Raw genomic sequence first — 26,120 nt, 5'->3', positions numbered from 1 at the left:
TTCAAATGCGTCCTGGTCTGTTGAACAAGTGCTAATGAATGCGTTAAAAACAACCAAACCCTCTGTGAACACCAGCAGTCTCTAAGATAATGAACGGCCTAACTCAAGCTTATGTTCTTCCTCTCGGCAGATCAAGTATAAAGCTCATGTGCAGAAAACAAGGAATAACTACAAGTTGGTCACTGATACTCCAGTCTATGTTCAGGCTGTCCAAAGTGGGAAACAGCTAAGTGATGTAAGTACCCATTAGGGAAGTTACTGTGGACAGTGATAAAGACAGGGGCCACCATTCAGGCAGAAGTGACAAAACCCAAAAAAGGCTGGGCAGTGTCTGGCTTTTTTTTATTGGGAAGCCAGGGTTCTAAGTGGGAAACCAGACTTGGGGCCTTAGAAAGTACTTACGATTCTGCTCTTGTTTCCTTAAACCCGATGTGTTCAAGTTGCTCCCGAGGGTAGAGTTGTAAGTGACCAAGTCTATAAAATACTTGGTGCTTTAGAGTTTCCAAAGTTGCTTTTTGTATCATTGTCTCAAGAGCAACAGTTGATGTGTCCCTGTCTAGACCTTCTAATAAATTAGAGTCAACAGAGCTAACTAAAGTAGCATGAGAAGGAAGCCCACTCTGAAGTTAGAGACAGAGACGAGGTCCAGCCTCTACTCCTCGTCATCTCTGAAGCTTGGGAAAGGCATGTAATCCCTCGAGCATCAGCCTCCTTATCTGTACAGCGGGACAATGGCTGGGAAGCACCCACTACAATGCCTGACATAGAGCAGGTAGGACAGGCACAGAGCTGCTCTTTTTTTTTAATTAACCCCACAGCTTAATAAATAAATATAATCCCACCAGTGAATTAGAACACGGAGACCTGTTATTTTGGAACTTGTGGTGGTAAAATGCCCACTCCTCCTCTCCTTGTGCCTGAGCTGACTCTCCCACTTATTTCTCAGTGTGGAGCCCACACCCTGGCTCGGATCCCATGGGACAAGGCACCTAGTATATCAGATAGAGTTCTCCAGGCAAAACGAAGCAGGCTCATTTTTTAAAAGAGACATGGGTTTCAATTTACTTTGCTTCTTCCCAACAATGCTGTCTGGTTCACCTCCCTCTGCTCCTCTCGGCACCCAGGTTGTGTACCACCACGATTATATACACAGCATCAGAGGCAAAGTGGCTCCAACGACAAAAACCGTGGATCTGGACCGGGCCCTTCATGCGTACAAGCTCCAGAGTGAGGTGAGCAGTGCAAACTTGACAAAGTACCTGGCCGAAATCCTGGACACAGCTTTCAAGGCTAGGCCACTGGCCACTGTAGAAGCAACCTCAGCTTGGGCATCCTCTCAGCCTGACCTTGTAGATTGTAAATGCTGTCCCATATTGCAATGCTGTTCCGTTCACAGGAGTTTAAAAAACAACAACAACAACGAAAACCCCGTGCACAGCCTGTCTTCCCTCTTGGCTGGTAGGATCATCTTCTCAAACAATCACGGAAGCAATGGGCATTTTGGAAGCAATGTTTACAAGTTACAAAGAAAAGGGCCAGCTGCTATCGCTGCTCTCAAAATGCTTAAAATCAAGATGACAAAGACAGGGTACATAATCGGAAAAGACTGTTACCAATAAGATAAAGCTAGAAATTGCTGTTGGAATTCAGACAAAAGAGGAGCTGGATTCCACTTGCATGCTTGGTATCTCTAGTCTGTGATAACTGATGGCGCTACTTGGGCCTGAACCTTTAACGCTACCCCCTCCTATATTGAGTTTTAGAACTTTTTGCTTTTTGATATTTTAAATACTCTTCTTGCTCCTGCAGCTCACTGAGAGACAGACAGTTTAAGGTCACAGGCAGAAACTCCTTTCCACCTTCTGCCAGGAATATGAACATCCTGTCCACTTCATAGCCTGACAGCAAGACTGTGTTTAGGGAGGGAATGGAATTCCAAAGATGTGCCTTATAATTATGACTGTCTCCAGAACTGGTGATAGCTTGAATGTCACCTAAGGGTGGGGTGAACAACAGAGGTGGCCCTTGGTTGCCTGTTTCCTCTACTTTTTCCAAATTCTTGCTAGATGGCATACAGTCAAGTGGGCATATGTTCAGAAACATAGAAGAATTATTTTCTATAAGCCCCTTCACTCATTGCCCTCTTTTTCAAAAACAGTTGTTGAACAGTAATTGGATTCTTTGCCTGACTCTTAGAATGTATTTAATTTCTTCTGAAATCAATGCAGTGGGCATTAAGTATCTAATCGAAAACCTAATGTAAGCTGGATATTACTTGTTTAACTTGGGTCAATTATTTGATACACATGTCATTTAACCTGTTCTTTCTCCTTTGGCAGAATCTGTACCGAGGACCTGGCCTGCGCTCCCTGCCCACTGGGTATAGGCTTCCAGTCGACACCCCTAACTTCAAACACTCCAAGAACGCCCAATACATGAGCAGTTATGTGAGTGCTGTCCTCATTAAGATGGGGTCTGAAGTGGGTGGGGGGCATGAATATTCATTGATAGTTTATTCTCATCCCCCCAAACCCACCCTAAAGGTTCAACATGATATGATGATGGGAGCTGAGGGGGGGAGACAACACATTTTCTGGGGTGCTGTGGACTTGGCTTCCTCCTTTAATTCGGCAGTGCCTGGACAGCCCAGTGGGTCTGCATAGGACTTTCATGGAATTGCAACTGCGTGACTCAGTTACCTTGGCTCAGGTTTCATGGCTGCCATGATGCCTCTACTGCTGGCCTTTGCACAGAAGCATCCTGAACGATCCCAAGCCACATACTGGAAATGCAAATTTATACACCCACTACAGATGTGTGGCAATGATATTGTCTTCCTTCTGCAATGTTTCATTGCAAAAGATATAACATCGTTGTGTGTTTCTTTGAAAAGAAAGGACTACTTGCCTAGCTGCTGACTCTGATACCTGGCTCGCTACTTACCCTCTGTGCCCATTTCACAGAAAGCTCAAAGGGGGAGATAGGCTCTCACTACCTTGCCCAGGCATTAGCTCTGACACCAATCTTCCCCACTTTTTAAAAGTGTCAGGTTGGGACTTGAAGCATTTACCCCAAAGGCAAGGCCTAGGGATGTTTTGGCTCTCCCAGTGACTCTGGCCTGCAGACCATACCCACAAACCAACCATCAGCTGAATAATAAGATCTCCCTTCCATGTTACCCTTCAGTGTCCTGGGAATCAACCTTTCTAGCCGAGCAGGTCCAGTGTCTCAATAATATGGCTTCCAAAGCAGAGAGTCACAGATTTAATCACCTAATGTGTTATCTGTTAATCAGTCCACAAAGTCATTCATCAGTCTTGATTCTCTTGTTTCTTCTTGCATTTCCTACTTTGCTAGCTGTATTGGAGCTAAAAATATAGGTTTTTCTTGCACTTTGCATATCTGCCTACAAACAGATTTCATCTTGGCAACATTGAATTTCATTCCTTTCTGGACCTGGCTTTATTAGCCAACAAAATAATTTTAAAGACTCAAATTGTATTGAAATTTTGTTAATGACTTTTCCTTATACTTATTGCTTAGAGAGTAATTTTCGAATGAAAGTGACAGCTCTTTTCTACTTGAGAAATATAATGCCTCTCTTTGTGTACCCATCTGTGATCTTCTGACTTTGCTTTGCAGTTCAAGTACAAAGAAGTTTATGAACACATCAAGGCAAATGGGTATACACTTGGCCCCAATGATGTTCCATTTGTTAATGTCCGGAGGGTCAACAACGTTACCAGTGAGGTACTGTGAATGCTAATTCTGTGGGGGAAAATGCTGAGTTTCAAAGACCACGGCTTTGTTTGAACTGCATTAAGAATTAGTTATATTTCAACTATAAACTTATACATCAACAAGGAGCAAGAGGGCCTTTTTTGTCACCATTTTGATACTGGTATCCCTTGGCCATGTTTTTCTATATTTGGTAATGCCATGGTAGAGACCCCAACCCATAGATGATAATGCAAATTAATTCCTTCTCTTGACATTTATATTAAAAAATCTTTAATAAGGTTGCATTTCATCTGAATCATGACCCTGGTTCTCTACATGAACTATTGGTTTGTATATGTGATCCTGCTATCCAACCATCTGATAAATAGTGGAAGACTTTGCTCAAAGTTCTACACCTAAATAAAATAAATCTGATTTTCTCTTTTTTCCCTAACCTCCATCATATTCTATACCCTCAATCTCTCCTCTTATGGCTCTTTATGTAAAATATTTGATTGTTCATTAGTCAACAGATGCTCTTATCACCCTGTACTAAACACCTGGAATGGCTTTTTCTCCAATGTAGAGGCTGTACCGACAACTGTACCACAAACTGAAAGACAAGATTCACACGACCCCTGACACGCCTGAAATCCGACAAGTCAAGAAGACACAAGAGGCTGTCAGTGAGGTGGGTATTTTCTTCCAAGAGAGAACAGGCCGTGGAACCCTGGTCAATCATTCAGTCTCTAATGTGTGTGTTTCTTGGCATTTTTTTCTTTAGTTGATCTACAAATCAGACTTCTTCAAGATGCAGGGCCACATGATCTCACTGCCGTACACACCCCAAGTGATCCATTGCCGCCACGTGGGAGACATCACCAGTGATGTAAGCATCTCATAAGGTCTTTCTGGAGCACTCTTACCAAAAGGTCACTTGCATTGAGAATTTAAGCCAACCAGTGGCCTTTTAATAGACTTTTCCACTGAGTACTTCTAAACTGATTGTACAAGTTGGGAGGTGAAATAGCATGGAAGCACATCCCTACTCTCACTCCCTTAGACAACTTCCTGCTGCCATTTTTTTTCTCTCCTTGGATGTTTTCTTCTAAAAGACCACTCCATTCAAGCTAGGCTTTTCTTCCATCAACATAATAAAATAGTAGCTGGGTTCTATCCTCAGCTCAAGGTTAAAGATTTAAAATTAAAAACCTATGATGTGTTTGACTACAAGCAAACGAAGAGAACAGGGTGAATGTATTGAACCCAAATGAAAGTGACATCAATAAAAATGTGTCACTACCCTGCCTTATTTATTCTTGATTTGTATTTGCTCACGACCAACTCTATTTCTATGTTTGCCATACAGATTAAATACAAAGAAGACTTGCAGATTCTGAAGGGACTGGGCTGCTTCCTGTATGACACACCCGACATGGTCCGCTCCCGGCACCTGCGGAAGCTCTGGGTGAGTGCCCATCTTCACAACCTGTGGCTTCCCCCACCAGCTTCAAGGAGCTGGGCAGAAAGAATCTTTGCCTGTAGCTAATTTTAAGGGCAAATTTGCCATTAACCCACTTAAGCAAGTCATAACCCACTTAAGATGATCTGTGCTTTCTATCAAAGGTGATGAGCTTGGGTAAATGACAGTGGTGTTTGTTCCTGCCTGGGAAGACATCCAGGATAAAGGAAAGGTCATCTTGACTTGCACATGCCAGCCGTTTGAAAGTCAATGTGTGACCATGACAAGCAGTTCCTTAAATGATTAACCAACTTCTTGTGTTTGGTTTGGTTTTTTTTTTTCAGTCTAATTACCTGTACACTGATAATGCACGGAAGATGCGAGACAAATACAAAGTGGTGCTTGACACTCCAGAATATAGAAAAGTGCAGGAACTGAAGACACATCTGAGTGAGGTAAGGATGCTAAAGGGCTTGTTCCTCCAGTGATCATTTTTCAGGCGACTACACTAGGCAAAAGATCTCCCCTCTGCGTTTACTTACAGAGTGGCCACCTTGTCTAAACATGTAAAATGACCTCACTTTGCCACAGTTTACTTATTTTTTTGCCCCTTTAATAAGATGAGAATATTAATACTTATCTTACCTATGACTATGATGGCTGAGAGTTTACATGATTTTGTAGATTAGAAAGTCCTTCTGTTTTACACTATTGTTGTAGTCTCCAAACTGGATTTATTTCAAAAGTTTCTCTCTCTTTAATCCCCGCTGTCAGGAACCCTAATCATGGCAGTGCCATTTCAAAAGTCTTCAATGGCTTCCTGCTCTCCTTCCCACTCAATCAATTCCAAAGTACTTAAATGTACAATCCTCTGATTTGAGTACCCATCCTTTCCATCTGCCCCACCTGGCACCAAGCTCCTGATTTATTGCAGTTAATTTTGTATAGATCTGATGCTCTCACCTAGACTGTTGGTTCCTCGAGGGTTAGATCCCATCCTATTTAGATGTGTATCACCTCGTGCTCTGACCATCACAGAGATCCATGTTTGCCAATGACTAAGTCTGCTTTGTAAAGGTAAGGGCATTCCACAGATGACAGTGGTTGCTCTTATTACAGGTTAGCTGACCATTCTCATCCAACTCTCAGTTTGTTTGTAGCATCATCCATCAGACCTCATCAAGCTGGGCCAAGCATTGGCTGTCAGGCCACTTCACTGGCTCCCCATTCTCAATAGCTTTGATTGCTGCTGATGAGGAATCATTTATGCCCTCGGTCTTAAGAGATGCTCTGGAAAATCAAATTTTGCCCTCAATGTGGGGGATGTGCAGCTTCCTACACTCTCAGTGAGCCAGAGGCAGAGCATGATTAATCCTTCAGCTGTTAGAAGTGCTACAGTGAGCCCATTTGCTTTCCTGAAAACTTCCCTCTGTTATTTCAACCAGTGCTAGCACTCAGATAGGAATGCTTGTGTTCTTTTTTATCTCGGCACTTCTGACTCTGGTTAAGAATCAGAATCACCTGTGAAATATTTTTAACCTGCCCTTGAGTAGGCTCTGATGCCTAACCCCACACTAGACCCTGGTTCTCTATGTCTGGGCATGTGCATGTTTTTAGCTGCTTCATAGATGATTCTAATACAACGCCAGTGTTAGGAACCACTGCTTTAAAGTATCACATTGCTCCTCCAGCTACCAAACCAGCTACCAAATAATAAAAAATTGTTTGGCAACTTAAACTGCTTATTGGTATCTCTGAAACACCTTTACTTCTCTTGGATACCTGGGTTCAGAATTATAAAACTTTAATTTCTCCTCTTCCCAATTTCTATTGGGAATTTTATACATATGGTGCATCGACATTGAAGAAAAAGAATAGTTATTTTTCAGTAGTGCAGTTTCTCCCACGCTTTCCTCACCATAGAGTAACCTGGGCTTGATAAAATATTGATCCAAACTACTACCCTGGATCCAGATGGTCTGGGGTAGAGACTATAAATCTGTTTTTAATAAGGTTTTGGGGAGTTTTTAGGATCAGGAAATTTTGGGAAACACTGGCTTAGTAAACAGTTTAAAGGAAGTTCAAGTTATTGACTTTTGAATTGTCTTGGAATATAGTCTTGCCACATATACATTTGTAGTACTAGGAAACAGGGATGCTGTCCCAAGAAGCATAAACAATGTCTATCATGAAATTAGGAGCCCAGGATTCACAACCATTTTGATGTGGGAATAAGACAGAAGGAGACTGGGATGACTCCCCAAGCTTCTGGCCTGGGTGACTGGGGATCAAGGAGCCTTTGAGCAAAACAGAGAAAATAGAAGTAGCAGAGTTGGGCTGGAGATGGTAGTAATATAAAGTATTCTACACTGAACATGGTAAGACACCTAAGTTTAGGACATTGTTGAAAATTTGGGTCTGGAGCCTAAGAAAGACACTGGATATATAGATTTGGAAGTCATCGATCTGAAATTGATGGTTAAGGCCCTAGGTACCAATAAGGTCATTCGAGGAAAATATATAAGGTCAAAGGGGCCAACCCTTGACTCCAGCTAATAGCAGCCTTTGGGGAAAGGCAGAACCACAGAAGGAAGCTGAGGAGGCAGCTGTTTCCTAAGCACCTAGAGGAGAATGGTGGAATGGAAGGTAGAGAAGAGAATTTTCAGGAATGAAACTGCTCAGCAGTTTCAATTGTTACAGAGAAGCATTCTTGGATTTGGCAATTGTAAAAGTTTTGGAGTCTTACTGAGAGTGGCTTCATTGGAAGGGTTGGGTGGAAGCCAAACTATCGCTCTGAGAAATTAATCAAAAGAGAGAAAAAGAAGAAACACCTAGTCTACTTGGTTGCGAAAAAAAGGAACAAGGCCGTCTGTAGAAGTTGAAACCTAATGAAGGGAGAGATCTGAGTATGTTTGCAGACAAAGGGAGAGGGATGGAAAAACAGGAGGGTTGGAGACGTAGAGGGGAAGGGTGTAATTGCTGGAACAGGGTCCTGGGAGAGCCAGGTGAGAAGGAACACTGCATGAGGCTTGAATCTTGGAAAGGCTACAGAATGTTTCTTAATTTGATAGGAGAGAAAAAAGAAAAGGAGGGCTAGGGAGGTAAACGATTATTGGTTTATTGGGCAGAAACTGAGATTGTTGCAGTGGGAGGGCCCCTGCGTCTTCTATGATGTAAGCAATAGAGGCATCAGCAGAGAACATGTCAATGAAGCAGAAATGATGGTGATGCCTGTTTTATGTCCAGCTGGTATACAGAGCTGCAGGCAAGAAACAGAAGTCCATCTTCACGCCAGTTCCTGATACTCCTGATTTGTTAAGAGCCAAGCAAGGACAAAAGATTCAGAGTCAGGTAAGATTAGTAAGTGAAAATTCAGAAGCCTGCCATGCTGGCATCACATGGGTAGTTATGCGTGCCTGGAGCACTCCTGGTGGGTAGCAGCCTCTCACACGTGGATGTCCTTGATGCAGCCTCATGCCCATGAATTTCAAGAAGCAGGTTTTGTTTGGGCCATCATAACTGTCATTGTTTTACGTGAGCAGGTAATGCCATATCTACTTTTCTAAGTTCTATGCAATGTTTGTCATTGGATGAGTGGTCTGTGGGCTCCAGATAGTGAAACTAAATTGCTTTATTCCTTCCAAAGGACCTATTGATTATCCACAGACAAATGAAACCACATTTCATGCATTCACACAAAAATGGGGGAAAAAATATGTTGAGCGCTCAATTAGAATCCTCCTGTTCTTCTTATTGGCATTCTTTATTAGATGGATTTAGATTGAACTATTCTCAACAGTAAGACTGTTTAACAACTGGAGTGCAAATATGTTTCCAAATGTGAGGCAGAGAGAGCAACAAATGAACAGAAACACATATAACAAACAAACAAATCAGGACAACAGTTAGACACTGCTCTTATTTAAGGGTTAGAAATGAATAAAGAAGGCTGAATACCAAATAAGAAATGTTTTATCTCTATAACATCTGACCCTTATTCTGATTGTTTAGTATCTGTATGTGGAGCTTGCCACCAAAGAGCGACCCCATCATCATGCTGGAAACCAGACCACAGCCTTGAAGCATGCTAAGGACGTGAAGGACATGGTCAGTGAGGTAAGCTGAGAATTTGGCATGGAGGCCCTAGGTTAAAGGAAGAAAATCATTTTTTAAAACCTTCACCTGCCATCCCTGATCAGAAAGCTCATTTCTATAAATGGATTCTCGGCAGCAGCAAGGACAGAGGCATGACTGTCCTCCTAATGAGCATGAGACACTGTCCCTGGGCTGGATTCTGTGACATGGCTGTGAATTGGGAGGGATAAAAACACTTGAACTTAAATTTGTCTCTCTCTCCCGTCTTTATTTCTTAGAACAAGTACAAGATGCAGTATGAAAAGATGAAGGACAAGTACACCCCGATTCCAGACACGCCGATCCTCATCAGGGCCAAGAAGGCTTACTGGAATGCCAGTGATGTACGCATCTCTCTCTTCTGTCTTTTGTTGTGGTAGGGACAGCGGAGGTTGAGTTATCTAAGAAATGGAAGATATTGCAGTCCTGGCCCACAACGTGGATCACGAAAAAACACAAAAACGTTTAGAAAAAGGCACAAACAATACCAGTTAGGCAAAGTAGCTAAGAATAATGCTGAGAGATGCTAAAAGCCTATTGTTCTTCTCATTGCTCTTCTGGGAAAAATATGACCCCTTCTTTTAATTCTTTGGTAGCCTTTCCTAGGGGTTCTTGACAACTAATGGTTATTTATCCATAAAATCATGTTCTTGGAGCCAGCCAAACGTGGTTTCAAATCCTGATGCTGTCACTTGCCTAGTGTATGACTCTATATAGTTTACCTAATTTTTCTGAGATTCTGTGCTCTTGTGTGTGGAATAAGGATAAGAATTGTGATAATTAAATTAGAATAAACAAGATCATGTATAAAGGTTCCTAGCACCGTGCTGGGCTCTTAGTTGACGCTCAGAAAACATTTATTCCTTTCTTTGATTTATCACCTAAATCATGTGAATGACACGTTTGTTAGAATTAGGAGGGGCAGGCTTTCATTTTCCATACCGCATGATCAAGAACAAGAGGGCTTTTTCATGGTAGTGGGATTATCTGTTAATGGAGATATGAAACAAATCAACTCAGGGTAGATGGCCAGTCCTTACCAGTTTTCTCAGAACCCAAATGCGAATGCATTGCACACATTACCAGAACAAGAATCTCTAGGACTTAAACTCAGTCAAAAGCTCCGGCAACCTCAGAACCCCTCAAATTAGCAACATTGTTTTAGGGTTTCAAGGTATGTTAGAGGGATGACAATGATCCTGAAACAGGAATGTGAAAGGGTACAACAGATTGGAACAATATTCTAGTTCCGTAATTTTATCAAATTTGCATTTGGAGCTGAGAGGAGCCTGCTAGTTGGAAAGAGGCAATGCCTATTTGCTTCACATATAAGCTAAGACAATTACATGCTGCCCTCAAAAATCTATCCTCTGGAATATTCTTAGTGTTCTTGTGACATCCCCATCTTTATCACTTCGAGGTTACCATTGAATATTAATTTGAACCAAGCTAACTATACATCAGCACTTTTTAGGGGTGGCCACCCCGGGAAATTGACCCCTGCAGCTCACCATGCCATTGGACAGTGCCATCCCTAGGGCTTTGTTAGGATCAATACTGGTATCTCTGATCTTTAAACTAGTTCAATGTATTAATAACAAGAGTAGCATCTGGCATTCAGCTCAGATTACCTATCCACAAGGAGAGCTAGGTGGTTTTATGAGATTATCCATCTGAAAAAACAAAGTTGAAGTTAAAGAAAAGACATCTATCATTATGTTTTTGATCAGGTACCCAAAAAGAAAAGACCTGTTGGAGGTTGAAAACAGAATACTTGGAAAAGTCCTCAACTTGTGTAAATGAGATGAATCTTCTGTGTATTCTTAGGTTAAAGAATACATCTTCTATGTATTCTTAGGTTAACCTAAGCATTCTTAGGTTAAAGCTGTTGTCTCCTGAAATACCACAAAGATAAAGATGATAATGAAAAAAAATTTCAGGATTGCTTCATGGAGAAGGCGTTTTAATACCAGCATTTAGAAACTAAAGTTTTCACTCCTTTTCGTGTACATTAGTATGTCTTGGGCTCAACAAGGTTGTTTTGTTTTGTTTTCCTTCCTCCCAAATGAGCTTTTGTTTTGTGTTGTTTTACATTTAAATAAACGTTTTAAGTAGTTTTAGATTTATAGAAGGTTACAAAAATGGTACAGAGTTTCTATATAGCCTACACCCAGTTTCCCTATTGTTAGCATCTTACATTTCCGTATCATACATTTGTCACAACCAATGAACCAATATTGAAACATTATTATTAACTAAACTCCGTATTTTATTCATATTTTATTAGTTTTCTCCTAATGTCCATTTTTTTCTTCCAGGATGTGAAATGAGAGTCAATCTCTCCTAAATTTATTCATGGGAAAACCTAAGAGAAGACTCAAGAGAGTTTAAGAGCTCAATTATTTAACTCAGTGGTTTTTCATAATCCATTTCTCTTTCCAGCTACGCTACAAAGAAACATTTCAAAAGACCAAAGGGAAATACCACACTGTGAAGGATGCTCTGGACATTGTTTATCATCGCAAAGTCACAGACGACATCAGTAAAGTACGTTCCCTACATATTTCTATTTGTCAGGGGCTCAATAACCCACCATCATTTTTTAAAAAGTATCCTTCCTTTTCTAATACTCTCAGGAGACAAGTACACTTTTTTACATTAACTCTGGGTAAGATTTCATAGCTGTCTTTGTGTTTCTACCACAGGTGAAGTACAAGGAGAACTACATGAGCCAGCTGGGAATCTGGAGGTCCATCCCTGATCACCCAGAGAATTTCCACCATCGGGCAGTCACTGATGCCGTCAGTGATGTGAGTCTTGAAATATTCTATTTTTACATATAAATCCATACACCCATATCACTCAGGAAATCAAACACTGCATAAAAACTAATTAAACACTTGACTCAATTTCAGTTCTTATGTATGGATGTTTAAATCATGAAACTCATTGCTAAATGAGTGAACTTCAATTTGGGAGAGAAAAAAATACATGCAAGTTTATAAACCTAATTTTTCTTCTAAATGTTTTATATCATATTACATGACTGGAAGTGGTATACTTCATCTAAGCAAGAGCCTATTTTTGATCAATTGAGAAGATAACTTCATGAGGCAATGAAGACATGTAACAATGCTCACTAAGAAAGAAATTTCAGCTCTATAGATGAAAATACAGCTGCCAAGCTAATGATATCCTCTCTAGGAAACTATGCCTGTTAAATTTGAATTGCTTTAATTAGTATTAAAATTAAAATTTTTCATATATAACACAACACTACACCATAGAAATGAGCTGAAATCAGTATTACTGGAAAGTTCTTTTAAATAATTGCTTTAATACTTTATTATCTTGTATGCCTCAGCGGTCGGAGCTTCTATTTGTATCCATCCTAACCTATAGCTATTTGGGGGTAGGTTCTTAAAACTCTCTGATGATATTCTTCTCCCAGGTGAAATACAAAGAGGATCTGACCTGGCTTAAGGGCATTGGTTGCTATGCCTATGACACCCCTGACTTCACTCTGGCTGAACAGAACAAGACTCTCTACAGCAAGGTATATCTACTCATTCAGTCAACCTATTCCAGGGCCCACAGAGAGCATTAGCACTGAGGATATAGCTGTTCATGTTTCCACCCTTATCCTTGCTCCTACCCCCCATAATTGGAGTACGTGCAGAATTGTTCACTGTACTTAGGAATTCTTTTAGGACAGACTTTACTGACTATAGCCATCATTTATGTAAATCTGATCAACAGCCATCTCAGTATAACTCCTCAAGTCTCTTCCAGAAGTTTCTCCCTATTAATATGTCTCTAGGTGGTTTATGCTGTTAGCATTGACATGGTAGCAACTATAAAGTGGGATTATTTCAATCCACAAGCTTGATGTGTGACTTGAGGCAAATACCTTTGTTTTAATGACCTCATTTTCCTGTTTCCAATATAAAGCAGTTGTATTAGCTTCCTCTGAGTTCTAGAATAGGAGTCAGCAAACTTTTATGGAAAGTGCCAGATAGTTAATATTTTAGACTTCATTCTGTCACATATTCTTTGTTACAATCCCTTAACGTTGTGTGTGTGGGGGAACATTCTTAGTCCATGGGACCATTAAATACAGGTGGTGGTCTAGATGTTAGCCCATCATTCCTCTAAAATATTATGATTATCTGAATGATTACTGGAAAACTATTTCAAGTTAATGGACTAAAAAATGCCTTCAAGTGCACATGAAAATACTTTCAAAGTAAAATAATAATCATTATAATATATAGAAATAAAGAAGGAACTGATTGGGATTTTTGCCTAATTTGGAACTAGATCTATTATTTGTCTACCATTCAATGAAATTATGTATTTTCGGGTGAGTTTTGAAAAAATACAGGTGGGTAGTCCCTTCATTGCCTTGGGAGACAGAGTAAGCATTCGGTAATTACTTGTTAGCTCTATAAATGAATTATCACAATTATATGATAAGATAAATGGCATGTCTCATCCTTAAGATAATCACAGCCTGCTATCAAGTAACTACTTTCTGTTTTCTCTAGTATAAGTATAAAGAGGTATTTGAAAAGATGAAGTCGAATTTCAAGTATGAAGCTGATTGTCCCATCAATAGGCATTTCAAGTATGCAACTCAATTGGTGAATGAGGTATGTATGACCTGGTCTAATTAATCCTGTTTAGTTTCCTTAAGAAGTCTATAGAGTTATTTGATTACAACCCAATACATAACATGACAGGAAAGCCATTCTAAGTGTTCATTCAAGACAAAGATTTGGAAAGATTCTTATACTGTCACCATCTGATGGACTCTGCCAAAAGCACAAATAAGAACAAGTGAAGGGACTAGCTCTAGTGGTGTGAGGACCCCATAGCTTCATCACCTCTGTTCGCACTAGCATAGGGCAGCACAGCACTTTGGGTGGCGAGAGCAAGGAGGTAAAGGATTTTGTTGACTATCAGCTGAACTCCCTTAAACATGATATTGTGTAGAGTTGGGAGACACAGAAGTTCACGGTTAATTTAGGATCCCTTACTAAGGCATAGGCACGACACTGGTTGGAAGAGCCATCCCTTAGGGGATAGCTGTGATTCTACATTCAATTTTATTTCCATTGTTACTCACACATTGAGGCAGAGAAGTATCCATTTGTACCCAAAATATTCCTTTATACATTCCACCCAGTCTTTCCTGGAACTGTCTACAATAATTTAAGTTAAATTTAGCTTAAAATGAGTGACATAAGAAACTATGAATTAACTTATGTTTGGATATTTTATATTTAATTTTCTATCTTTGGATTTCCCACAGATTTATATAAATTCAAAAAACAAAGTTAGCAAATTAGTAAAACGTATCTAAAAATAGAAATCTAGTCAATGGTGTATTTATTTCAATATGTGACTTCTTTTGTTATTTTTGTTGTTTTTAATGATTTTGTTCGTTTTCAGTAGATTTCCAGGCGGGATAACTCGGAAGAATTACTGTTAGTAGCTTCCTAGAATACAGTCTTGTTATATTTTGTTTCTATTTTTCAAATTCACAGAGGATTTCCAGGTCTCTTTTATAATCAAATAAATTACCTAGCATTAGAAGACTATGAGAATTTGCTCATGAATAGTCTTTTTTATTCTCACAGTCTTAGATAGTAGACCTGTAGCTTATCAGTGCCTTAGTTTAAATACAATGTAGGATGTCATAAATCTAACATAGCTAATGGCATCATATGTAGAGATGGAAAGTGATTAGGCACAAGGTACCCCAATTTTGGTGTCATAAATGAAATCTATCCCAAGCTCCAGCCTTTTCCAGGAGATCTTCCTTCCCTTGATTTTCTTTGCTGCCTGTTTTATTACCTGGGAAGCTTTGAGGGCCCACCTCCAAAAATGACTTATTTCTTGCCCTCTGGAGTGTTTCTCTTGGGACATTTATGTGTAGCCTTGAAGTTGTACTCTTGCTATAATTTGATCTGATGTCTGAGCAGAAAAAATACAGAGCTGATTATGAGCAGCGGAAAGATAAATACCACCTGGTAGTCGATGAGCCTAGACATCTGCTGGCTAAGATCGCAGGCGACCAGATCAGTCAGGTACTGTGATGGGGCAGCTTGGACAGCCCAGGCAGGATTGTGCTCCAGGTTTCTCATGAGATGTTGTCCTGTCTGCTGCAAAGATGTCATAGGTTCTGCCTATGATATTGGGATGTTCTGTTTCAAAGTATCTGTCTAGCCACACAAAGAGCCCATGAGCTATTTGAGTGTGCCAGTCCATGCTCTGTGTCCTCACGTGTACTGTGGTGAAGATGAGAAGAAAAGCTGGGGCCTCCCACCCTTTGTTCTCCTGGAGGGCCTGTTTATAACCTGTGTTGTAAACGGCACATTGAGTTGCAAAGCAGAAACAAAGAAACAAATTAATGGAAGGAAAAAAGACTTCCTACTGTATTTTTCTACTCTAGTGATGGCTTCTTTTCTATAAGGCAATTCTATAAGGCACTATGCTATAACATTTCCCACTTGCAAGGACTATGGGTGGTCAGCTGCAAGGATTGCAGTCATTTTGGTTTGGCATTATAATGTATTTGGTGTCTTCACCCACACGTATATGTGAGTACATAAAGTGTATCTGCCTACATCTCTTCACTCAGTGGTGATTGGGATATAGAGCCATGTTCTCAAGTCTCTTTTGTGCTTCACTGCTCTTTGCATGAACAGAGAAAATATAAGTCTAGTGCCAAGATGCTTCTGAAACAAGGATGTAATGAAATTCTGCGTCCAGATATGTTGACTGCTCTCTACAACTCGTACATGTGGAGCCAGGTAATTTCGGATGTGATGTGAAGAGACTTTAGAAGTCTTGGGGCATTTACCTTATGCTTTCCTGGATTTCCTTCCCCTGCCCTCCTGCCCAAGCTGGTTTCTCATGATAAAGCTGCATAAATATTTGTTCCTTCTAAATGAAGTCTGGCTGTGGCCAATTGGGATGGTGCCACAGCCATCATCTGTATATCATCGGACACCTTTGAAGCTCCTAGCAAGATTAGCTGAGACTTTTTCAAACTTTATTTCCAAATTTGTGTAACATTACCTTATATTTTTAAATATTTCCCCCCAAAAAAAGAAATTCCTTACATATTGAGGATATTAAGTAGATTCAACAGCATTTAAAATATCTGAATAATTTACATCTTCATCTAATTTGACCATTGTTCAGTGGTCACTACAACTGTACTGTTTAGGAGAGATGAGCATTAGCCTGCAGCTCTTTGAATATTGGATATATTCATGGCCCCTCTTGAGTTTGATGCTGAATTTGCTAGGTTATTTCCAGCATGTCACACACATGTTACACACATGTCACACACATGTTAACTATGTTGCTGATAACATTACCTTCCTACAAGGTCAATGGAAGCACACACGACCTTTCCATCATATGCTGAAAGGTAAATCTGAAGCAGCAAAACATTGATGATAATTGTTTACCGAATACAATGTTAATAAAATGCCATAGTTCCTCCACAAAAAAAGTTTTTAATCAATCTTTTGTATTAGCAACTTGTTTAATCACTTCAGTTTGACATCAAATCAACACATGAAATGAGGGGCTGAGGTCTCCCTATGAATATTCTATTTGCCTGCCCTTTTTTTTTTTTTGGTCCTGATATGATCTTTAGATAGTTATGCATGAAATTTTGTTGTGCTTTCTGTATCTGTACTGCTTGAAACAGCTTATGTGCATGGAAAAAAAAATCATGACTTGGAAATTACAAAAATTAATGTCTTTTTAAAAATGATATATACTCATTTTTTATTTTACATCCATTTCATCTTTGATATGGAAACACACCTTAAGAGATCATACATATTTGATGCAGCATATTGTGAGTGAATAATTACTTGTCAGAGTCCAGAGAACACGGGTCTCATCCTGGCTCTGAGATTCATTCTGTATGTGCCCTTAGCTCAGTCTCTTAACACTTCTGGGCTTCAGTTTCTATATGTATAAAGTATATTACGAATATCATTTTTATTATTGTTATTATTTGCTACTCCATTGCATGACTGCTGTCAAATACCGATTTATATTAAGCATTTTCAAAGAGGATTTAAAAAGAAAGCATGACGCCATCCTCCACATCTGTGGTTTGTATCATCTACTATTTGCTGTGAGACTCTCTCAGGAGGAAAATTAGATTCTGTAAAGCTCTCTCTTTTACTTCTTAGAGTTAACTCTTCTCTTCCACAATTTAGATTCAGTACAGGAAAAAATATGAAAAATCTAAGGACAAATTTACCTCAATTGTGGACACTCCAGAACACCTGCGTACCACGAAAGTCAACAAACAGATCAGTGATGTAAGTACAAGGAGCACTGAATGGATTCTCCAATGCAAGGGGCATTTGCAAATGTAAAGGGTCATTTTAGATGATCACAGTGTCTGGAAGGCTCTACTGCCATTTAGTGGGAGCAAGGCAGAGATGCTAAATGTTGTGCTATGCTCAGGAACCTTCCTTTGCAATGAAGAACTGTTCCAACCAAATTGGCACGCACCTCATTTTAGAGGCCCTGGGGCCTTAGCAGAAAACATGAAAAAGCACCTGTTGAGTTTCTAGATGTGTCTTTCATTTATATACCATATTTGCTGGCGTATAAGACGATTTTTTGGCCCTGAAAAATATGCCTCCAAGTGGGGGGTCGTCTTATACGCCAGGTACACTTCAGATAGACTGCCCATAGTGCTTGCCCCGTGCCATAGTGGCCTCCCGATGCCCGCCCACTTCATTCCACATACCGTTCAGGCATCAGCAGCGCTGCTGGGTGTATGCTCGGCTGTTATGCGATTTTGCTGTTATGCGATTTTACCACACTCGCAAAATCGCACACAGCCGACCATACACCCAGTATGATAGTGCAAAATCGCGAATCGCGATTTATGTATATGTTTGATTACATACAGCCTTGTGACAGTTTTCCTGCATGTCATAAGCATTTGAATATAAATATAAATGTTGAAATCAAATCTGATATTGTTTTACCTTTTATTTGGTGTGTGGAAGGTGTGCGGAAGAGGGGGTAGTCTTATACGGCGAGTATATAACAAACTCTGTATTTTGAGTGGAAATGTTAGGGGGTCGTCTTATACGCCCAGTCGTCTTATACGCCGGCAAATACGGTACACTCAAAAAAAAAAACACTTTTGCATTTATATTTTTACATTATATTGCATTGTAAATTGAGATGCCTAACATTGTCTCTTTCTGCTTTTTCATCTCCTCTAGATACTTTATAAGTTGGAATACAACAAGGCCAGACCCAGAGGCTACACCACAATCCATGACACACCCATGTTGCTACATGTCAGGAAGGTCAGAGATGAAGTCAGTGATGTAAGTACCAGAATAGCATTGTAGTCCCTCTCACCTTAGCCTCTCTAATGTGATAGAACAAACCGTGGTCCAATTATCTATTTCTGTGTAACAACCTGCTTAACACTTAGTGGCTTGAAACCACAATCACCTCTTTTTGTTCATGATTCTGTGAGCTGACTGGCCATCGCCAAGTGACTCTTTTATTGCACATGCTGTTGGCACATAGTTGAGGCTCATGTGGGCCAGGACCTCAGGATGGCTCACTCGCATGGCTGGCAGTTGATGATGGCTCTAGGCTGCGAGCTCAGCTGGGTATACACAGCAACCCCTCCATGTGATTGGGACATCTCATAGCACAGTGGGTGGCTTCCGAGAGGCTGGAATAGAAGCTTCCAGCCCGTAAGGACTACTCCTAGAACTGACGTGAGTCGCTTTTGCCATATTTGACTGGGCACAGTGGACACCCAGGTTCAATGGGTGAAGAGATAAATGCCACCCTGGATGAACAAATGACAAGGTTACATTGTGGAAAAGCATATGGGGGGAGGACGATGCTGTAGAAACCATTTTGAAAAATGCAATATGCCATAAATGATATTAATATGCTCTAAGCTTTATCTTGACTAAGAAAAACAAAGTAGCCATCAAATTCTAATACTCCGAATTTCAGGAGAAATTGTATTCATAAATTTTCATATATATATATATATATATATATATATATATATATAGCTAGATTCTAAGGTTGAAAACTATCATGATTTTTGTTTTAAAAAATAGATTACATATTTTAAAGAACTCCATGGCTACATGGGCACCAGAAAGAATAGTAAAGGCATCTGTGGAAATAGCTCATTCCTACCCCAAAGCCTTGACTATGGCTGGTGCTCAGGAATTCTTTGGTAGATTAATAAACATGTTCACAATGTTGACCCTTAGTTGCCATGAAAAATGTCAAATACATTCAGTGCACTGTTTATGAAGGCAAAAATGTATACAATTTTTTAAAATATGTTTTCATATTTTTCATGTTAAAATAAGTTTTGGCACTTCAAACATGAACTTCAGGTATTCATAAACTTCCATCAGGTAGCTCCTTTACGTGGAGCAGGGCAATTCCTCTCACTGTAGAAAAATGAAGGATTTTCTGCATCCATTTATGATTATAACAATAGCCTGAGATATTGATGAAACATATGGATTTCTAAGCCTTATACCTAAAGATAGTGATTTACTAGGTCTATGGTAAAGCACAGAAAATTGTGACGCTTATTATCAAGCACATTTAGTAATACCACTGGGCTTCCTTAGAACAATTGTACTTCAGATTTAACCACATTAAAACCTAAGATCTTTCAGCAACAATTAGTGAGAAGGCCCAGATGGGGCTCCAGGACCCTTCTATTGAAGGAGAGCAAAATTGAGTGAAGGTAGAATTTCCAAGGCAGGGATAGGGGACTGACTACCTAATGGGCCCTCAGTGTCAAGGCCTTCCCTGTCCCTCTCTCCCATCCAAACCCACCATGCTCAGACTTGCTAGATGTGGCTCTAGCAGTGATGATAATGATGACTGTATCCAATCGTCAATTCATTTGTTCATCAAATATTTATTGGGTTTCTATGTGCCTGGCACTAGGAATGAGATGAGGCATGACACCCAATCATTGCCCTCGAGTGGTTCAGCTAATTGGAAAGAATAGACAGAGAAACAAATAATTACAGCCTGGCATGATAACAGCTGGAACTGTGGGGGCACAGAAGGCAGGCAAGATCATGCCATCTGGTTGGGGATAGCTTCTCTTCTGTCAGCAGTTTTCAAGATGTTCTGAACTTAAGGTTTTGTGATTTGGAGAAGAGAAAACACACAAGGGTAGCTCTGCCACTGGTCCTTTCAGCACACACTCAGGGAACATAAATCCTATGGTGACACTGGTGAACATTGTTAGTGTGACCTGGGGAGCTGGTGTGAAGGCCTGAGACAGGAAAGTGCATGTCTGCATGACTGTATCAATGTTTCACACAGATTTTTTCTGTTTTAAGGAACATTGTGTACTATCGTCACGGTTTTAATTTCTTGTTTTTTAAAAACACTTGGTGGGCTGATATATATATATATATATATATATATATATATATATATATATATATATAAAATTAACTTTATCACTATGGTTCCTCACACAGCTGAAATACAAAGAAGTTTACCAAAGAAATAAGTCCAACTGCACCATTAAGCCAGATGCTGTTCATATCAAAGCAGCCAAGGACGCCTACAAAGTCAACACCAATGTAAGTTCTGGAAATTTCCCCAAGCCTAACGGCATCTTTATCAGTGTCTGCAACACACATGACCTTTTTTTACATCTCTTCAGGTGACTGAGATCTAGTGAGTCCACATCAAGAGTTAGACCCCAGGAGCATGCGTAATGACGCTGAAATCTAAGTGCCACCTTTGGGGCTCACAGAGGAGAATGGGGGAAGAGCAACGGTGACCTAGCCCATGCCATGGATGTCACCCACTCAGCCTTCATGCTAGGTGGCTGAGGAATAGGAGATGTAATTCTGAAATGAAAGTTGCATTTTGGAAAGTGTCTCAGCATCTTTCATTTCCTCCACCCTCCATATTCTCCTCCTGCCTCAAACCCTAGAGCCTGCTTCTGATGAAAAAATAATTTTTTTCAGTCACTTGATTACTGTCAAGAGTTGGCCTAGACCTTCCTCCTGCTCAGATCGCCCTGTGCTGACTCATTTCTTTTTTAGTGGGGCATTTTAAAGCCTCAATCACAGAAACATGTTTGTGCATTTAAATGAATGTTAACTTTTTAAAAATATACAAATAGTTATGTAAGGAAACCACTATAACCCAACTAGTACCCATAGTGCCAGAAAGAACATACATTTATTAGGGCCAGCAAACTGCATGCTGTTGGGGGCTGGCAGGTAGCTTATAGGTGTCCTGAGGATGGATTGAGGGATGGGTAGAAGGATGGATGTGGGAAAAAACAAATGCAGTAAAATGTACATCATAGAATCCGGGCGGTGAGCGTATGGATATTCTGTGCAGGATTGTTGCAACCCTGTTGTATGTTTGAAAAATTTAGCAATACAATCAAGGGAAACTTATCAAATAGTATAATACATAGATGCATGCACATTTTATTGTGTGCAGATTATACCTTGAGAAAAAAGAGAGAGAGGAAAAGAGAATGAGGAAAGAAATTTGCTTAATAGAGAGGGCTGTTCCCCAGGACTCTCAAATTAAATTATAGATACTCTGGGCCTCAGATTTGGCCTGAGGCAGCTAGTTCTCCAGCTGGGATGAAAATCTAACGAGTACACAAGCACCTCTAAAGCCAGATGGCTGGGTTTGAACCCCAGCTCCACCTTTTACTAGCTGTCTCAGCTTGAGCAGTTTATTTAAGCATTCTAGGCAGTTCCTCAGCTGTCGATTTCATGCAGTTATGAAGATTAAATGGGTTAACATTTATAAAGCACTTAGAAAAGTGCCTGGCACAAAACACTTTACTATAAATGTTTAAATTTTTTTTAATTAAGCCTGAATTTAGTTAGAAATAGAAAGTACTTGGTGCTGAAGATGATTAAGCTACATGGGCAGAGTTAGAAAGATTGTAGAATCGTTTCACCTGGAGGCCTTTGAATTTTTTAGCCCTGATTTTGAGACCACAGGGTCCCACAAGATGACCTCTTGAGTGGCTAACAAGCTGCATAAATTGTAGAGAAATTTTAATTGGGGCTCTCGCCTGCATAAAGAACCATAATTTGTTGTGTGTTAAAACGCAAGATGAGTCCCTTTGTGTGGTGTATGGGGTTGGGCATTCTGCTCACTGAATGACGTGAATTGTTTTCCTCTTGTGAAAAACAGCTGGACTACAAGAAGCTGTATGAAGCCAACAAGGCCCACTGGAAGTGGATCCCTGACCGACCGGACTTCATCCAGGCTGCCAAGTCATCCCTGCAGCAAAGCGATGTGAGTTGGACGGACATGCCTGAGACCGAACATTAATAATTATCTGTAGTAACCACTGCCACAGGTGTTAGCCCTAGCTCATTTGAGAGCCAAAACGGACAAGAGGTTTGTGAGGAATGGAAGGCACCTCAGGAAACACACTGGCCGCAGAGCCTGGTCTCCCATGGCTGGACTCAGACACAAACGCTTCAGGGCGGGACTGGGAGCAGGTTGGGGTTGAGGGAGGTTTGGCCTTGGCCTTGGGACTGGAAAGTTGGAGCCCAGTGTTAAATGAGGGTCCAGGAAGCCCCACCCCCATTCTGGTGTCAAGCCCTCTTTAATAGGAGAACCCCTTATGGATTTAATCAAATGCCGGCTTTCTTCTGTGCCCGTCACCCTACCCCATCTTCCTCTGCTTTCTGTCACAGTTTGAATACAAATTGGACCGAGAGTTCCTCAAAGGCTGCAAGCTTTCTGTCACCGATGATAAAGACATGGTGCTGGCCCTAAGGAATTCCTTAATAGAAAGTGACGTAAGTATCCCATCCCCTCCATGATGCCTCACCTCACTCAGGGCTGTCCTCTGCAGCACAGTCCCCAGCACAGGACAGAGAAGAGCTGTTGCTGTAGAAGCTCGGATGTGAGTTGTGAACTATGACCTCGCCCACAGGGAACACCAGTGACAGGGCAGAGCAGGGTGGCAGCAGTGGGAAGCTATTAAATCCAGGTGACCAGCCTTGATTTATACTGTACCACAAGATAATTCACACAGCAAGAACTGGGAATCGAAAGGCCTGGCTGGATTCGATAAGGAAACGAATTCATTTCTGTGGGATCACATTCTTCCTGTGCCGCAGCTTCCTCATCTGGAAAGGAGGGATCGTCACACCTCCCGGGATTTGGGGGAGGGTCCAATGACATATTTGAAAGCACTTTGAACTAAGGCTGGCACTCACCCTGAGACCCATTCTGATTGTTACTAAAACCTCAACTTACAAAAGATAAAAATAAAATTTTTTTGGTATATTTCTCAAGATTCCCCAACATCTTATCATTTACTGAGTTTAAGGTTCCTGCTGTATCTAGTTCTCCCAGCTCCATCTAGTGACTTGGGAGCTTAATAGAAACATGGCGGGAGACCCAGAGGAGATCAAGATATGTTTGTTCCACCCCTGCAGCTGAAATACAAAGAGAAACATGTCAAGGAAAGAGGAAGCTGCCATGCTGTGCCTGACACGCCTCAGATCCTACTGGCAAAGACTGTCAGCCACCTGGTGTCCGAGGTAACCCTCCAGCAGCCATGGGCTCTCCTCCCGTCCAGGGCTGGTTCCCAGCCAGACACGCTAACGAGCTCTCTGTGGATTTCCTCAGAACAAGTACAAGGACCATGTGAAGAAGCACTTGGCCCAGGGCTCGTACACAACACTGCCAGAGACCCGGGATACCATTCACGTCAAGAAAGTGACCAAGCATGTCAGCGATGTAAGTGACCAGCCCCCGGAACCCTGGCAGCAGCTGTGCCACTTTGCAGCAAAAGACCACAGGCTGCCTGTTTGCTTACAAACGCTTTCCTTCATGTCCCTTCACTCTTACCATCAATACCTGTCTGTGAATTTTGAACTCTGGTTTAAAGGATGACTCGTTAGTCATTAGCTTTCCAATTACAGCAATGATGGCAGATGTGGGTTTTGCCACAGGACATGTTATCTAGCAATATAAGATGTTACTAACCTACTGCTACTCAGGGGAGGAAGTACTGCTGATGAAGATTGGCCTCTCCTACCATTAAACTGCTAAACAATTATAGCGAGGTCAGATCACCTCTTTGTATCTCAGTCATCTCTGCCCTCTCTGTTCTTATCAGTAATGCTTGAATAATCATAGTGTTATATTTTATGAACTCTCTATAGTTCCATATGTTTTAAAAAGGCAGAAATGGTGAATGAAAGAGCTTAATTTCCTTGTAGTCAGTTCTCCAAAGATTAGCGTGTGGTTCAAGTGCTGGGTTCCAGGACAGAAATGACAGGGGAGAAGTGCAATGTGGATCAGAGACCCAAGTTCCAGATGATGCCACAATGGAGGGCCATGGATTTTCCTGGAGATCTTCTCAAAGTTCTTGAAGTAAATCAACTCTATTTCCAGCTTCCTCTGCTCATCTACATAATTCTGACTCTTTTTAGACAAATTACAAAAAGAAGTTTGTCAAGGAGAAAGGGAAATCCAACTATTCCATCATGCTGGAGCCCCCAGAGGTGAAACATGCTATGGAGGTCGCCAAGAAGCAGAGCGACGTAAGTGTCTCCTCTCCACACTCTCCCAGGGCGCCCTGAGCCCGCGATCCACCCTTGGTGTGTGCTGGATTGCTTCCAGGGAGGGGTCACCCTAATTTCTATATCTGATAGTTTAAAAAAACTTTGGTAGTAGGATCGGTTTAGTTTCAAGAAAAATATTCCCGGTACTTAATGAGGACTTTTGGAATGATAGCCTCTCTTTCAAGTGAGTAAACATTTTTTTTTCTTCGCCAAACAAAGGTCGCTTACAAAAAAGATGCCAAAGAAAACCTGCATTATACCACAGTGGCCGATCGGCCAGACATCAAGAAGGCCACGCAGGCAGCCAAACAGGCCAGCGAGGTAAGAGTGTGGTTAAAATGTACCAGGTCCTCAGTGGCCCCTGTCCCCAGGAAATACACAGCACTCACCACCTAGATTGTGTTGCCCATTTTGGTTTTCTTTGATTCAGGTGGAGTACAGAGCCAAACACCGGAAGGAGGGCAGCCATGGGTTAAGCATGCTGGGTCGTCCAGACATTGAAATGGCCAAGAAGGCCGCCAAGCTGAGCAGCCAGGTAACACAGAGGGGCAAGAGGCAGCTCTAATGTGGGGAGACTAAAAAAAAAAAGAAAGAAAGAAAGAAAGAAAGAAAGAAAGAAAGAAAGAAAGAAAGACCTTGCAGGAAGAAGTGATTCCCAGGAGGAAAGTGCAATATTAGCAACCAAAGAGATATTGGGTCTTTGATAGCACTGCAGAGCTTTGAAAAGCTGTATCATAAAAAGCATGCTAAGGACTTTCTTTCTTGTTTCCCTCTAATGTCCTTAGGTCTTTCTTGTTCTCCACTTTTCCACTTAGAGGAATGTGGCTAGGTGTTTGCGTGCTTAACTATCTTCATGTGACAAAAACACCAGCTCATGAGGTCCTTTTGGAACCTCTCTCTCAGCACCAAGAGTTACATCCCAAGGGCCTGACTCATACTTAAGTCACCTGTGGGATCTTGTTAACATAGAAGAGTGACAGAATTCTAACTTCAAGAGCCCAACTCGATGCAGTAACCTTTAGTCTTTCACTCAGCATACATATATTAAATGCCTGAGCTAGGAACTAGGGGTGATTAGATGTCCTCAGACTGTATTCCTGTGGATAAATAAGTACAATTTGGGGTGATACGTGTTTGATCAAGGGATGCACAGC

At 41.0% G+C, this 26,120-nt stretch overlaps 1 protein-coding gene across 1 annotated transcript in view; it reads left to right on the top strand.

Moving 5' to 3' along the window:
• The window catches only part of NEB (nebulin), a 214,711-nt gene that overhangs the window by 145,017 nt on the left and 43,574 nt on the right, over positions 1-26,120 (top strand). The window contains exons 112-137 of the mRNA XM_019646509.1: positions 131-235; positions 1,125-1,232; positions 2,340-2,447; positions 3,643-3,750; positions 4,307-4,411; positions 4,505-4,609; positions 5,090-5,188; positions 5,527-5,637; positions 8,429-8,533; positions 9,194-9,298; positions 9,556-9,660; positions 11,759-11,863; positions 12,022-12,126; positions 12,768-12,872; positions 13,864-13,968; positions 15,304-15,408; positions 17,569-17,673; positions 18,598-18,705; positions 20,872-20,976; positions 22,571-22,675; positions 23,083-23,187; positions 23,833-23,937; positions 24,026-24,136; positions 24,835-24,945; positions 25,186-25,287; positions 25,397-25,524. Of these exons, the coding sequence (XP_019502054.1) occupies positions 131-235; positions 1,125-1,232; positions 2,340-2,447; positions 3,643-3,750; positions 4,307-4,411; positions 4,505-4,609; positions 5,090-5,188; positions 5,527-5,637; positions 8,429-8,533; positions 9,194-9,298; positions 9,556-9,660; positions 11,759-11,863; positions 12,022-12,126; positions 12,768-12,872; positions 13,864-13,968; positions 15,304-15,408; positions 17,569-17,673; positions 18,598-18,705; positions 20,872-20,976; positions 22,571-22,675; positions 23,083-23,187; positions 23,833-23,937; positions 24,026-24,136; positions 24,835-24,945; positions 25,186-25,287; positions 25,397-25,524 (2,774 nt within the window). The remainder of the gene's footprint in view (positions 1-130; positions 236-1,124; positions 1,233-2,339; positions 2,448-3,642; positions 3,751-4,306; positions 4,412-4,504; positions 4,610-5,089; positions 5,189-5,526; positions 5,638-8,428; positions 8,534-9,193; positions 9,299-9,555; positions 9,661-11,758; positions 11,864-12,021; positions 12,127-12,767; positions 12,873-13,863; positions 13,969-15,303; positions 15,409-17,568; positions 17,674-18,597; positions 18,706-20,871; positions 20,977-22,570; positions 22,676-23,082; positions 23,188-23,832; positions 23,938-24,025; positions 24,137-24,834; positions 24,946-25,185; positions 25,288-25,396; positions 25,525-26,120) is intronic.

Source organism: Hipposideros armiger, unplaced genomic scaffold (genome assembly GCF_001890085.2).
Source record: "Hipposideros armiger isolate ML-2016 unplaced genomic scaffold, ASM189008v1 scaffold_104, whole genome shotgun sequence".
Classification (NCBI taxonomy): Eukaryota; Metazoa; Chordata; class Mammalia; order Chiroptera; family Hipposideridae; genus Hipposideros; species Hipposideros armiger.
The sequence above is the reverse complement of the archived record's forward strand: the minus strand, read 5'-3'. Positions and strand labels throughout refer to the sequence as shown.